The sequence below is a fragment of the Toxorhynchites rutilus genome, chromosome 3, assembly GCF_029784135.1.
Source record: "Toxorhynchites rutilus septentrionalis strain SRP chromosome 3, ASM2978413v1, whole genome shotgun sequence".
Classification (NCBI taxonomy): Eukaryota; Metazoa; Arthropoda; class Insecta; order Diptera; family Culicidae; genus Toxorhynchites; species Toxorhynchites rutilus.
The window spans coordinates 116485465-116501297 of record NC_073746.1 but is presented as its reverse complement, the minus strand read 5'-3'; the positions used below and the strand labels follow the sequence as shown (position 1 = coordinate 116501297).

Genomic DNA, 15833 nt, shown 5'->3' with positions numbered 1-15833 from the left:
GAGGATTATGGGAAGCTGCAGTCAAGGTAGCAAAAAGGCATCTGCATCGTCAACTACGAGACGCCATGTTATCCTTCGAGGATATGTCAACAATATTAACACAGATCGAGGCTTGCATGAATTCACGTTCGCTTACCCCAATGACGGAAAATCCTGACGATTTGGCGATTCTTACCCCAGCACACTTCCTCATCGGCAGCTCACTCTCCGCTCTCCCCGATCCAGACCTCACGCATATTCCAACGAATCGATTGGACCACTATCACTACATCCAGCAACACGTCCAACGATTTTGGCATCAATGGAGAACGGAGTACCTGGTAGAGCTGCAAAAGGAAAACAAACGCATAATACCCAACAACGCGATCAAACCCGGCCGAATGGTGATTCTCATCGATGAATACTTAGCTCCAGTCAAGTGGCCTCTCGCCCGCATAATAGACGTCCATCCTGGCAAGGACAATCTGGTTCGAGTAGTCACGCTACGCACATCCAAGGGATTCCTCCGCCGTCCGATCACGAAGATTTGCTTACTGCCCTACGAAGAGGAACTAGCAGCAACAGCAGACCGTAGAACACCAAACCAAACATTGTAAAACACAAGAAATATGAAATCAACTTACCTGAGCTTTTCACTACACAACACTGATTATAAACAAATCACTAACACACATGAATGAAATTCAGAGAATTTCAGGTGGCGGCCATGATAGATCACACTATGTTTTGGTCCGAACCCACCTAAAAATCTAGTACCGCACCATACATATGCAAAGCTTTGATTTGAAATAATTCTATTATTAAGCTTTTGAATAGCTTCTTGCATAGGAGTTTCCGTAATAGGTATTGAACAGAATAAATTATTATTGTCGATTTGAATTCCAAAGTGAAGAGACGATTATCCGAACCTAGTGAAAAGTTTTATAAGAAATCCGAACCTGCTAAAACAAAATCGGTTGCGGCTATTCAGGGGACAGTCCAATTGACACCAATTAATTTTTTGTTTGTTAAGTAATATATACCTAATAAAACTGTAATATCAGATTAATCATAGTTTTCGTTGAAAAAAATCCCGAAAGTCAGATACTTTTTATGATGTTCATTTGATCTACTTCCTTAATATTTTTTTTCATTTTAGCTTTTTTAGAAAAAAAAGTATTACTTAACAACTTTAAGACCTACAAAATTTCAGTCATATAATAAAATATAGGACATAATCCATCATAAAAAATAAAAAAAATATATATAAAAATTGCGCTGAAAAAAATTATTTTAAAAATTGAAATTTATTTCTCTCAAAAACATATATGTTTTGAAATTCTGAACGAAAATCATATGAATAGTCCATACAACTACCAACACGACTCCCATACATCGGAAAAAGGTCAAAAGTTTTTTCAACAAGTAAGCGGTCATTTTATCTATTTACCGTCAATAAACAGTATGAGGGGAAACATCATGAGAAAGATTGGCCTCACCTTCTGGTTGTATTTTGTCATCATTATTTACTAACTCTACCCTACCCCGCATCACAATAAAGTAATATGAGCTATGTTTCTGAGTTCTTTATTATTGTACGTTATATCGGAGTTATGCTCCGATATAACGTACAATTTTGAAAGTAAAATGTACGTTATATCGAAGTTGACCTGTATTGTGCAAGGGTGGGATTGAACCCACGATCGTTCACTTGGTCGCTTCTACTATAGTGTTCGTAGTACAAGAACTACCTTTGCATTTCGAGTGAGTGATTCGTAGTTGAAATACTTTTTTTGCCTCGCCGCTACATTAGATGCTTGAAATTGACGGCACTGTTAGGAAAATACATCAATCCCCAGAACAAATGTATGGGAACATGGAAATGCTTCTAATTTTCGGCAATTTCAACCATTTACCAACTAGGGAAATGTTACAAACAGCCTATCAAACAAATCTGAAAGAAATTATGGTAAAAATCAACCAAGTACGTTCGCTGGGAAAATAGTCATTAACGTTACCATTAACACGTTTCATTAGGAGAAGTATTTTCAAGATTTGGATTACTGAAAATCATTTCAGTCATTTTAGATACGCCCTTTAAAATGGTCTCAACTGAAACTTGCCATATGAGAATGAAGTTATGGGAGGTTGTCACCACCTGTATTATGTCAGAATAGGTTAATTTTTTACATTTTGTCCCGAGTGAAAAACTATCATTGGACTTTGAGAATAATCGACATGTTGTAATTTTCTATTTCTTCATTAAACATTCATTGTCAAAAAAAATATTTGAAATATTATTCCATGTGCAATGCTTATTTCGAACGGACAAAATACGAAGAGTCCCTGATTTGCTTAAGTAATATTTCGACACAACAACAACCACATGTTGCCATCAACAACGAATCGTAAATCTTCATCAGCACCAACTCACTCAATGCAGCGGCACTTCCCCTCCACTGCACTTTTTTCTGGCACCCGGGGCCTCGGGTCCAGATTTCAATTTGTAGCTAGTTGACTGAAGTGTGGCCAAAGTTATGGCCAAACTACAGTTATATTCCGGCTGTGAAAGAATGGGGTTCCCGCGCCGCCGCCATCGCCGCCCGAACCAGCCAGCGGTGGTCACCACCCGTGGCGTGGCGCACCAAGGCCGCTTGTCTGGGAATGTCTTCCTCGAGGAGCGCAGCAAACCGCGTACGCCAAGAATTACAATCGCGCGCTGCACACGGGGAGGGCACGTGCGAATTTTATTAATGCGCCAGCCATCGAACGGCATTAACGCGGTGCGACTTGCGGAGCGCTTTAATATAAATTGTGATTATAAAATCGCTAGAATTTATTCATTGTGTTGCCGCGCACGCCTGTCGTGGTTCTAGTGAGAGAGACTCATCGAGTGACTTTGTTGGAGCTGGCGGAGGAAAACTTGATTCTCTATCAGCCAGCGATCAGAAAGTTTCCTCAAAGGTCGGTGTGTATAGGAGTTGCGTTTGCGTTGTTTTGGTGTTGCCGCAATACGAAAGAGGTGCGGAATGTCGTCGCAAGCGAACGGTGCATATCGAACCAGGAGCGGAGTGAATTAAGCTCACACTCGTCAACTTCGCGCCATGTTGAAATATTAGCCTTATTTATTGGCCGTTTGAGCGGACACGATCGGTAAAGCGATCACAAATGCGTTAGTAGCGGCTCTAAGAATTCCGCTAATGATCCATTATCCTGTTCCACCTTACGGCGAGTGGTTAAAACTCTCCAACAAGTCGACATTTGTGTCGAACTATGCCGCTAAGCTCGTACGGATGAACTCGCTCGTTAATCACACTGTTCGCATGAGTGACGAGTGTCCGCCAAGTAGTTCTGGAGGCGTTGCGTGCCAAACACTTCCTCGTTTTCGAAACAACTTCTAGAGACCCTGGGAGGGGGATAGGGAAAGCGGGGGCAGATAATCATCATTCGGGTAAAGTCAGCTGGGCCTGGAAGCACACGCTGACTGATGACGACGCCCGCAATCAATTTGTGGAATCTGAATCTCACGATCTTACTGCGCTTACGTGCGTCCAATCCGAGTCCAAGTCGGTCAGGGCAACTCCCGATGGCTAGCTGGATGGATGGATGGAGGATGCAATTGCTGCTTTGTTTTTCCCGCAGATCCCTACTTTCATGAGCTGATGGAGCCGGCTAATGGATAATGATTGTAATTATCATTACGTTCGCTGTTTACACGCCTAGCTGCACATGAAAGAAGAATAAGAAGAAGAAGGGAACTCGGCAGTTCTCCAGTATCTCAGCATCTTCTTGTTCGACCATTCCTCCCCCAACTCTAGCATCGACGATACGGTGAATCCCTTCCCCCGGCGCGGCGGATGGCCACGTAAAGTAGGACGATAGGAGGGGCAGCATCTTGATGGTCGTGGTTGCGTGCGTGCATGGTTGGATGGACGGATGGATAGATGTTTCTCGCCGTTGAGGACAGTCCTCCGCAAGAGATTAAGATGATTGATTCGTCGCAGCGACCGCGAGTGAGATGCGAGACGCGAGATATGTTTACGGTTGATTCTGAGCGTGTGAAAACGCCCCAGGCGGAGGTGTTTGGATTGGTTTTCCGAGATGCCATGATTCTTGGAACAGGTTGTTACCCTGTCGCGCGCTACTAGTAATCGCAACCGCATGGAGGGAACCCTCGCGCACCTTTATTGGTCAATCTTAGTTACCGAAGCGAATTTCATTTAGTGATGCCGGTTAGCTGTACTTTGCCGTTCATTTCATCCGATTAAACCAATGGGTTACGATTGCCACTTGTACAAGTTTTGCATGGTTGGAGGGTACTTGTCGTACTGGGGTCGTTTCCATCTGTTGTGTATCGGACTATTTCTCTCTGAATAATTATAAGATTTTTACGCAAAGTGATGTACATCGGAAATTGTAATGTGCGAAACGCTATTATTTCATATGATAATAATTTGTCTAGACAGTTAACTGTTTATGAAGAAAGGTGAAAGAAATTTGACCAACAACATACAATGAGTTATGTGTTATTTTATATTGCACACAAAATGATTCACTCCATTTTGATATTTCTGAGTTCTACTAGATTTGAATATATGTATTTCTTTATTGAGGCTAGCTCGGCTTAACATCAAATAATGTCTGCTTACATAATTGTTGGTAAAATCGTCTACATTGCCAAAATCAGCCCCATTTAGATCAGAAGTGTTAGATCTAATATCAAATTCCATAAGTGACCTACAAAACTGTCCATTAGGAGACCATTATTCTATTTGTCATAAATCAACAATCATTTAAACTCTAATTGTGTTGGATAAGTGTTGACTTTTTTTCACTGCAAGGAGAACCATGTTTATGTCATTTAAAAAATATATGCGGTCAAGTTGGAAGGGTTAGACTATGAATAAGTGCATTACCTTCCATAGATTTCTAAATTATTTCGGCTAGGGAAACTGTGGGTAAAACGTATAGTGGGGTGTTGGTTTGAATAATAAACTTTTGATTTTCTTTTTTTTTGTAGATGTTATTCGTCCAACTTGTTATTCTTTTATATTTGAACCATCCTATAGCATTGGAAATTTGTCAAAAGCGGAAAATTCGGGCGAAAGTATTTTTTGTGATTTCGGTATTGATCATTTTTAACGGTTCAATTTCAAGATCAGATTCACTGGTACTCACTCGACAAAAAATAGAGGTGCAAATTTTTAAATTGATTCTTGGAAGGCTGTAAATTCGTTATAAATGAACGCCTTTAATTTTATATACATAATTTTAATGGCATAAGTTTACAGTTTTGGAATCTCCTAGTTACATACAGGGACCTCTGTACTCTCGTTATAACGTACATTTTACCACGATATAACGTACAAATTTTCAATGGACGAATCCATACCATTTCAGATTGCAGTGAAACGTTGTGGGTGCAAAGACATTGGTCATTTGAGCAACTTTGCATACTTAAATCTCCAAAAAAAAATTAGATTACTTTTTGAAAAGGGTCAACGCTTTTTTTTCTTATTTTCTTACAAAATTTTTCAACTCCAAAACTATAATAACTACTAAATTTTGGTAAAAGAATGAAAGGTAGGAAATTGTTCAAATTTTCATACAAAGATACATAAATAAAATTACGCTGAAAAAAAATTATTTTGAAGATTTGAAATAATTTTTGTTAAAAAAGTTTTTTTTTAAATTCTAATAAAACTTACCAAAATTAACAGTGCCTTTCTTCCAATGTACATGAAATGTTCATAGTATTAATGTTTTTGAGAAAAAAAATTGAATTTTCAAAGTAATTTTGTTTAATGTTTTTTTTTCTGAAAATGAGTTTGCTATTTTTTAATGAAAGCTTGAAAAAGTTTTTTTTCGAAAAAAATTAACAAAATTTCTCTCATACAATGAAATTTAGGAAATAATTTAATCTTTCACAAAAAATATAAAAAAATTATAAAATTTACGCCAGAAAAAAAAATTGTTCTCATCATTTTCGATGGTTTTCAGTAAGCCTATCAAATCAGAAAATATGTAACGTATCTATGAAATAACTTTAACGTTGAAAACTATTTTTGGTGCGAACGGATTTCGATGATTTGCATACCGATCGAGTCGTAAATTCTCTTGGATCTGTTTGATATAAAAATTGGATGCATATTCTTTTTGCAAAGATTTGCTTTGCGCATTTCTGTGCTTACCTATTCGTATGCCTATAACGAGCCACTAATGGTTGTGTCCTACTCACCCGAAATACGTTTACTCGAAGCACATTTACCCGAATGTAACACATACTCGAATGCAATAAATACCCGAGTGCAACATTTACCCGAATGAGACATTCATAGGAACGTAACAAATACTCGAATGAGACATTTACACGAATGCAACATTTACTCGAACCCGAATGAAGAAAAATTCTGACAAATCATATTATGAATTTGGTTGAATCTCCTGTTGATAAATATAATTAAATCAAAACAACTTGAAAGAGAAGGGGGTCTCCGTAGCCACATTGGTTGCGCGTTCGCTTAGTAAGCGATCGATCGTGAGTTCAAAACTCAGGGCCCTCATTGACCATCTTTGTGTTGTTACAGAATGACTACGTCCACGCAACAAACATCAGCGATGGAGATCGATCCACGGTCGAAATAAAATCGATTCATCCATACAACTGCTCTGCTCTGCAAGACACATCGGGCTTCTGTTCTATAAATAACTCAACAATGATCAATCAACTGTCTCCGCTGTCCAGTCTAACTGGATAATGGAAGAACAGAAGAGAAAACTTTTACGCCTAAATGGCTGCTGTGTAAAAGTAGACCATATGCAATGGTATAGAAGGGAATACTCTAACGCCGAAAAATGGCAACTGTGTAATGAGCTAATTATAGATATGATAAACATGTGACATGTACACGATTAAAATTCGGCTCTGTTACAGCTAAAATGCTAATGAGCCTAAAATAAACAAAAGGGAAAAAAACTTGAGAGAGCAACAAAAATACGAAGTAGAATGAAAAATTGTAATGCGGAAATATGATAATTATCTCCCTGTGTCATTTTTAAGAATTAGTACAGGCACGATTAACATCCCGTCTCCTTTCCTTTTCGTATTGCTCTTAAAGACTAAAAGATCATTTAAAAATGAACACGGGCTATGGAATATTTTGAAAATTTTGAAAAAAGCAGGTTATCTTAACATAAGAAATAACTGCATAAATGTCTTGAAAATGTGAAAAGAATTGGTAAGAAAATAAATGGTACTTACGTATTAACGCCACCGCAGCATCAGACGACATATCTTGTTTCTCGCAAATGCTCTAGAATCACCGTTTGTGTTATAAGACAGTTCTTTTATCTACTTCAGTGTTTGGATTTCGATCAATATCGAATGATACACAATATGTCATGCAAGTAACCTCTCACGTACATGTTACCAAATATGAGTGGATCATTCAGAAAGTTGTATGAATGACAGTAATCACTGGTGTTACACTAAATGATTGAACCAAGAGAGGAACGAAGACTGTTGATTGCATATCCGAACTGTACCAAACATCGCACACCATTTTCGAACCTTGCATACAAGTTTGAACCGCATATATGGTTCCTTTCTACTATAGCGAAAACCACTGCACAGACAAGTGTAGAGCGAGAAGTGATACAAGAAAAATTAAGTCATCATTCGGTCACCATTTTCGGAGAGTAGCGAAAGGGAAAAAGAGCTAAAACGTGAGAGTTTTTGTTTCTCACTGGAGCGGTGTTGCTAGTAAAACTATGCTGTCTATATGAATATCTATATGAATATATATATATATATATATATATATATATATATATATATATATATATATATATATATATATATATATATATATATATATATATATATCTATATATGTGTATATATATATATATATATATATATATATATATATATATATATATATATATATATATATATATATATATATATATATATATATATATATATATATATATATATATATATATATATATATATATATATATATATATATATATATATATATATATATCTATATATGTGTATATATATATATATATATATATATATATATATATATATATATATATATATATATATATATATATATATATATATTCAAATGTTTCTCCCAAAGCAAGTTATATAACATATTATTCAATAGAGGCGGCAGACCCCGAGAGTTGTCTGACAAAACCTCTATTGAAACAGAATCAAAGGCCCCCTTTATGTCCAAGAATACTGAAGCCATTTGTTTTTTTTCGGCGTAAGCCATTTGAATTTCTGAAGAAAGCAACGCAAGACAATCATTCGTCCCCTTGCCCCTGCGGAACCCATATTGTGTATCTGAGAGTAATGCATTCGTTTCAACCCAACGATCAAGGCGAAACAAGATCATTTTCTCCAACAATTTCCGTATACAAGACAGCATTGCTATTGGGCGGTACGAATTGAAGTCGGACGCGGGTTTTCCGGGTTTTTGAATAGCTAAAACTCGTACTTGTCTCCGATCATCCGGAACAACATTATGCTCCAGAAACCGATTGAATAAATTCAACAAGCGATGTTTGGCCACATCGGGGAGGTTTTTCAACAAGTTGAACTTAATTTTATCCGATCCTGGAGCCGAATTGTTACTTGAATGGAGAGCAAGAGAGAATTCTACCATCGTAAACTCGGAATCAAGATCGCACCTATCTTGTGGTATATTTCGAACAATTCTTTGCACGGGAGCGAGATCGGGGCAAACCTTTCGCGCAAAATTAAAAATCCATCGATGTGAATGTTCCTCGCTTTCATTCGAAGAAGAGCGATTTCTCATGTTTCGAGCCACTTTCCATAATTTTTTCATTGACGTTTTTCGTGACAAACCTCCCACGAAATTTCGCCAATAAGCACGTTTTTTACCTTTGATCAAGTTTTTAAATTGGTTCTCAAGGTCTAAATACGTTTGAAAATTGTCAATGGTTCCTCGTTTCCGAAAAGCTTTAAATGCATTCGATTTTTCTACATAAAGCTTTGAACATTGGCTATCCCACCATGGATTGGGAGGCCTTCGGTGAATGGTGGAACCTGGGATGGGTTTCGTTTGAGCGCGAACCGCGCTGTCATGGATCAAACGAGAAAGGAAGTTATACTCCTCCAATGGAGGTAAACCATCTCTAGAATTGATGGCTAGAGTAATCGCGTCCGCATATTTTTTCCAGTCAATGTGTCTTGTGAGGTCATATGCCATGTTTATAGATTCAGAAGAATTCGACCCAATGGTGATGGAAATTTTGATTGGCAAGTGATCACTACCGTTGGGATCCTGGATTACATTCCACTTGCAATCTAACGATAGTGAATTCGAGCAAAGCGAGAGGTCAAGAGCACTTGGGTTAGCAGGAGGTTTAGGCACACGTGTTGTTTCCCCAGTGTTCAAAAAGGTCATATTGAAGCTCTTACAAAGGTCATATATCAACAATGAACAATTGTCATCGTACGGTTCCCCCCAGGCAGTTCCATGAGAGTTGAAGTCTCCCAAGATCAATCGTGACTCAGGAAGGAGTGAGCACATTTCAATAAGTTGCTTGCGGCTAACTGTAGCTCTCGGAGGCAAATACAAGCTGACAATACAGAGGTCTTTGCCTCTGATGTTTGCATGACAAGCAACAGCTTCGATCCCTCCAATAGGTGGAAGGTCAATTCGAAAAAATGAGTGGCACTTATTGATCCCCAATAGCACCCCTCCGTATCTGTCATCACGGTCCAAGCGTATAATATTAAAATCGTGGAAAGAGAGATCATCTCGCGAAGAAAGCCAAGTTTCGGACAGAACAAAAACATCACAATTGAACTTATGAATTAAAAATTTGAATGTATCCAATTTAGGGATAAGACTACGAAAATTCCACTGTAAAACAGTGATATCTCCGACCTCTCTATTTGAATTAGACATCAAGAGAGATAATCATTGCAAGGAGGGGCCATGTTTGCATCAATTGCTGCAAAATTGTCTTTAATACTGGAAGCATTGCGGTGACAATGGTTCTGATGGAGTCGGAAACATTAAAACACGTGAATATTTGATCCACAAGGTCAGTCAACTTTATAAATCCCGATTGGGAAGTTGAGCTGGACGCAAAAAAAAGGGACATTTGGGGTTTTTGATGTCCCCTCGAGTGCTGGGTCGTTCGAAGGTGAACTATTCCCACGGAAGCCAGGAGGAACCTGATTTTGCTTGTCCGCTGCACTCGATATTTTAGGCAAGCTAACATGGGGTACCACCGATGGGACTTGTCGTTGAACTTTGGGAGTGGACACATTTTTGCGCCGGGAATTCCCTTTGAAAATAAACGGTATGCCCTCGTTAGCTGTATCCGCTTCCAATTCGTCAACTGGCAGTGAAGCAAAGACATTGTTTGTTGGTAATGGTTGTTGTTGAGCCAGTGGGGAAGCGCCCTTTAAAATATCCGCGAAAGTGCGTTTCGAGCGTTCCTTCAAAGAGCGCTTTTGTTTATCCCAGCGACTCTTGTAAGTTTCACAAGCTGAGAGCACGTGTGGGGATCCCCCGCAATATGGACACTTATGCTCAGTCGCACTGCAGGATTTCCCCTCATGTTGCTCTCCGCAAGTGACACAGCGCTCCTTGTTGGCGCAATAAGCTGCTGTATGACCAACTGACTTGCATTTGTTGCAAGTCATGGGCTTTGGCACGAAGAGTCGCACCGGCAGCCTCAATTTGTCCACCATAACGTAGTCAGGGAGGGCGGCACCAGCAATAGTGACTCGAAACGAGTCGTACGGCGTAAATTTCTTTTCTACTCCTTCCTGGGTAACTTTTCCAAGTTGGCGACATTCCAAGATTTTGACTTCCATCGAAGGAAGCCTCTTGAACCTGCCAACTCCCATACTTTCTATAGTTTTGCACGTCAGACCCGTTTCAGATATAACGCCCCCAATTTCTACGTTATGGGAGGGAATAAAAACTCGATATTCGGGGATGAAATGCTTATCAGCAACAATATCGTTCGCGTCCTTTCGGTTAGTCACGACAACTCGCAGTTTGTTCGGTCTTACTTTGCAAATTTCGGAAACAGAGGTGTATCTTTTCAGATCTGTCATAATCTGTACGACCCTCAAGGCTTTACCATTAGGTTTGGGCCGGAAAAAAACAACCCAAGGACCAGCGCCAGGCGCATCGTCCGGATAAACCCTGACACGGGGAGCGGATACAATAGGAGAGGAATTCGAGGACAAGGTTTGAGTGGGGACAGTAACATCAGAGGGGGGAAGGGATGTCGATGATTGGGTATTGGAGGAATCAGGAGAAAGGTTTGCAATCTTTTTTTTGGAGGGGGGCTTGGTAGTGTGAGTTGACTCGTCCCCAGAAGAAGAATCTTCGGGCATAGGAGTCCGTTTAAGGGACTTACTACACCCTGCTTGAGCAAGCGAGGGGGAGTCTGAAATGTCCATGTCTAGACCCCCACCCTCCTCCATTCTTAGAACGAACGATTATTAGCTTTACAATATTTTTATCTCACTTGTAAAAAAAATTAAAAAAAACTTAAATAAAATAAAAATAATCACATAAATTTGTTGTTCCGATATGCGCTCTGTTACCCTATTAAGGGAGACACAAAAGTCACGCGCTACGGAGACAACACAATAGCAGAAGTTATTGTTGTACTCAACTGAGCGTCAACCACGTGTTGACGATGCCGTTATGGTTATTGATCCACTACAGACGCCGATCTAGACCACTGCAGAGGCGCTGCTTCCTCGGTTCTGGCTGCTTTGGGCACTTTGGGCACTAATTCACCACAGAACACACGAGAAAAAAAACCAACTCGTTGGGGAGAAGAGAAAAAAAAACTTCGAGAACAATGCTTGAGGAGTGATGAATAGCACACCCAGCTCCATCAAGTTGTTAGCGAGGAATGATTTCAAGGGATAGCAGCGTTAAAAATGGAAAATATAATCTGACTTCCCTTCCCTTAGCCTCTATCGAGCTAAATAATCATATAGTTTGCACTCTCTGAGACTTGAGAATCAGGATCTGCTACATTAGTTGAGTATGAATCATTCGCTTTGCGTAGTACGTTTCATGATGCATGGAGAGGTTCGATATGTATATGTAAGAGGCAAAGAAGAAGAAAAACTTTCTGCACCGAAAGCGTTTATGACATACAAATGAAACACAAATGTCTACATTACTCGAGACTTAATCAAGCAAATGGAACGAAATTTGGCATGTGGAGGTTTTAGGGTGCAATAAATGTTTCTATGATGGTTAGACACTCCACCCCCTCTCTCTAAAGGGGAGGCTGCCATACAAAAGGAACATAAATTTGTACATTACTCAAGAATTAATTAAGCAAATGCAACCAAATTAGGTATCTGGAGGGTTTAGGGTGCAATACATGATTCTATGGTGGTTAGATACTCCTCCCCTTCTCTTAGGGGGGCTACCATACAAATTAAACACAAATGTCTGCATCACTCGAGAATTAATCAAGCTAATGAAACCAAATTAGGCATATTGAGGTTTTGGGGTGCAATAAATGTTTCTATGGTGGTTAGACACTCCATCCCCTCTCTAAGGGCGGGCTGCCATGCAAATGAAATACAAATTTCTACATTACTCGAGAATTAATCAAGCAAATGCAACCAAATTAGACATCTGGAGGTTTTAGGGTGCAAAATTTGATTTTGTTCCATTGCAGTGCTTTGCATATTGCATTCAAAAATAATGTCCGAAGCATTGAAGAAGCGAACCGAATGAAATTTATTTTGAATAATAATTTCGAACTGAACGTACTAATCAAAATAATTTTTTGAAAAAAAAATTGTTTTAATTGTTTTTCGATTTTTTCCAAATACTTTTTTTGGTGGGTGAAACTGACAGTATATTGTTAGTGGTGGAAAGAACATTCAACTCGGGCTCTATTTCTTTCTCTTTATTTGTTTATTTTTCAGTTGTCGAATAAAAAAACGGTGAGAGAGAGAAAGAAAAATAGAAATCCTCTGCGCTTAGTGTATTTCATTACCTGTCCATCTTCCCCCAGACGTATGTCCGTTTTCTCACAGTAGAACAAATTAACTTGTCGCTCTGTTTATATTGCAGTGAATACTATTTTTTAGTTCGTTAAATAAGTCAATCGTTTGGGTAAATTCTATCATTCCCCAGAATCTCGCCAAGTGGCTATCAATTCCGATCGAAAAAAACGACTATTACAGTGTAATGACTCAAGAGTGGACTTCACTCTGAGGGGGCCAATTTCGGGAAAAACTTTCACAACACACACGCTCGCAAACAATCCACAGAAATCGAAACTGTTAATTTTCTCCCCCGTCGTAAATTTCTGACGCAAGCATTCCACATCGTGTATAGCAAGAAGCAGGTCGAAAGTTAGACTGACTGTAACGAAAAGAGATTTTGACAAACCCTTTTTTTGTTTGAACGCATCGGAATGCGTTCGGTACACAGCAGATAAGCGCCCTCGGCCCCCTCTTTCTCCTTCCATGTCGGTAGTGAGCAGCTAGCCCTCGAGAAACCAACCAACTCTGAACCCGCGCGTCCACGCTTGGGTAGCAGGAGCGTGGGAAACAATCAACCAACCCCAATTTTTCTATATATCCACAGAGAGAGCCGTCCGCCGTTCCCTTCGTCGATTGCGGTATAACTGCGGTGTGTTTACTAACAACAACAGTGGACCGAAAAAAAGGAGAGCGACAGCGCGTCTTCAAACAAATTACATTTGTTGTCATCGGTGTGTCGCGTTTTCGGTGAAATAGGCGGAATACCTTTGGACTGATTACAACAGCAGCGGCAGCAGTGGTTCATTTCGTGCGGGGAAGAACTGGTCTGTGTTTTCGAGCAAACACTTATCAACACGCTCGGTGGTGCCGGCGCACGTTGGTGTGTCATTATACCCATACTAGAGTAGCAGAGAGAGAGAGAGAGAGAGAAGGGAAGAAAATAAACCCGCGATCGTCCGAAAAAAAAACTACACAACTGTCGGTTCCACGGTGCAATGGTCAAAGGCGGAGCGAAGAAAAATTAAAAGTGCGAGTGGAAGAAAAGTGAGAAAGCAAACAGAAAATTGAACCACTGTAGCCAACCGTGAAGAACCCGCGCAAAGCCCCTCGGAGCTGACCAGGCATGACTACAAGCTGGTCCTAAGAGATCGCCGCTTGGAACAAAAGCAGAGCATTTCGAATCCCGCGGGAGGAAGCCTTCATTAGTCATCGTCAAATCGGCGCAGGTGATGCGTGCTCGCTTATGCGTATATCGGGTACGCGTGCGTAACTGATGGTTCGTTCGCCTGCTCTCGGGTCTAAACTGTGTTTAACGCTATTCAGATAATTTGATTTACACGCGGGGCGGCAGAGTCGAAGTGAACGACGACGACGAGGATACGCGGCAGGAGCGGGTGGAGCAGTGGAGTTGAAAGATAAAGTGATTTTCACAAAAACCTGTTTGGGTTACGCCGCCGCGCGAGTGTTTGTTCGCTGGAAAGAGGTTCCAAACCGCTCTCCAAAGGTTTTTCATACAAGAAGTCCAGTGCGCAGTGTGTGGCTGTGTGCGGTAGTATGAGCAACAGCAGCAGCGTGAAGTTGTGTTCTTCGACTGCAGCGATAACGCCTTGAAATTGGAGAACCCTCGAAGTGTCTAAGTGACCGCCGCCGCAGTGGCGCAATGCCCAGTGGCTAAGAGTACCCGCGGAAAAATATTCTTAAGTGGTGGTGCGTTCGCGAACCGAGCGGTGCTAATTGCCAAGAGAGAGTGAATGAATTATCTGTTGAACGCGAGTGTTTTTTTTCATTTTTTTTTATATTGGTGTACTTCTTCTGATCAAACTGCCGCGCGAAAGGTGATATCGGTTCTCGGGACCGTTCTCTCCTTTCCTCTGAGTGAGACGCCAGGGAAGCCAAAATAATAGCGCCTTTAAATGATTCCGTGCGTGAGCTTGACCGAAACCAGTGTCCTTGGGAATATGAAAGAGCGCGTTAAAGAGATGCGCGTGTTCGGTTGCCGTCTCAATTTCTGGAACAATGTTACCGCCAATTTTAGCAACAAAGGTGAGTAGAAGTGATCTAGTGGTGGTGGTTGTGGTGGTTGTAAAGATCAAATCGCTGGAGGAAGTCGAGGATAGTCGTTTCGTCTCCCCTCTAGTGAGTATCTCAATGCAATTATCTTGCGGCAATCGCTGCCGTCTATAATTACTATCGTCGTAGTTTCTCCGGAAGCAATAAAACTTTTGTTTTCCTTCTTGAACAACCTTAAAAGGAAATATTTTCAATGTATTTTGTATCTTGGCGTAAACAGTCTGTAAACTTCATGGTGACTATCCGTGATTGATTCAAACCAGCGAAATTACACGAAATGTTAAACACTTTCTTCCATACATTAGTTTGAAATTAAGAATGAAATGTCATATATAGATCTCAGATTGCAAATGCGGAATCCATACTCTAGAATTCAGATTTAATTCTCGAGATACGATTCGATTCGATTCTTTGAGAGGCTTTAAACTTTGCAGTTCATTCGTTCCTTCTCGAGATACGTGATTTTTCTAGAATATAGAGTCTCGAACAGTGGTGTTCAACCTTTTTGCCAGAGGGGCCACAAACACATGTTAGGCATGGTGTCGTGGGCCGTAAAACAAAAATAAATGTACTACGAAATTATAACCGGCGTGAAACAAACATAGAAATTCAAGAATGAAACTCTTTTAGTACAAACATTTGGTAGCACTGACAAGAGTCAATGAATGAATGCTGTAACTGAGTGAGGGACGCTGACTTTCACCAATATTTATTGATTTTTGTGTATGAGTTCCAAACATCA

At 40.0% G+C, this 15833-nt stretch overlaps 1 protein-coding gene across 5 annotated transcripts in view; it reads left to right on the top strand.

Moving 5' to 3' along the window:
* LOC129772788 (tyrosine-protein kinase Btk29A) overlaps positions 1-15833 on the top strand; it is a 312094-nt gene that overhangs the window by 143167 nt on the left and 153094 nt on the right. For 2 of the 5 annotated variants that reach the window (XM_055776234.1, XM_055776233.1), the window contains exon 2: positions 13626-15064. The exons of the other annotated variants lie outside the window; for them this stretch is intronic. In XM_055776234.1, the coding sequence (XP_055632209.1) occupies positions 14935-15064 (130 nt within the window). In that variant the 5' untranslated portion in view covers positions 13626-14934. The remainder of the gene's footprint in view (positions 1-13625; positions 15065-15833) is intronic. 5 annotated transcript variants of the gene reach the window in all.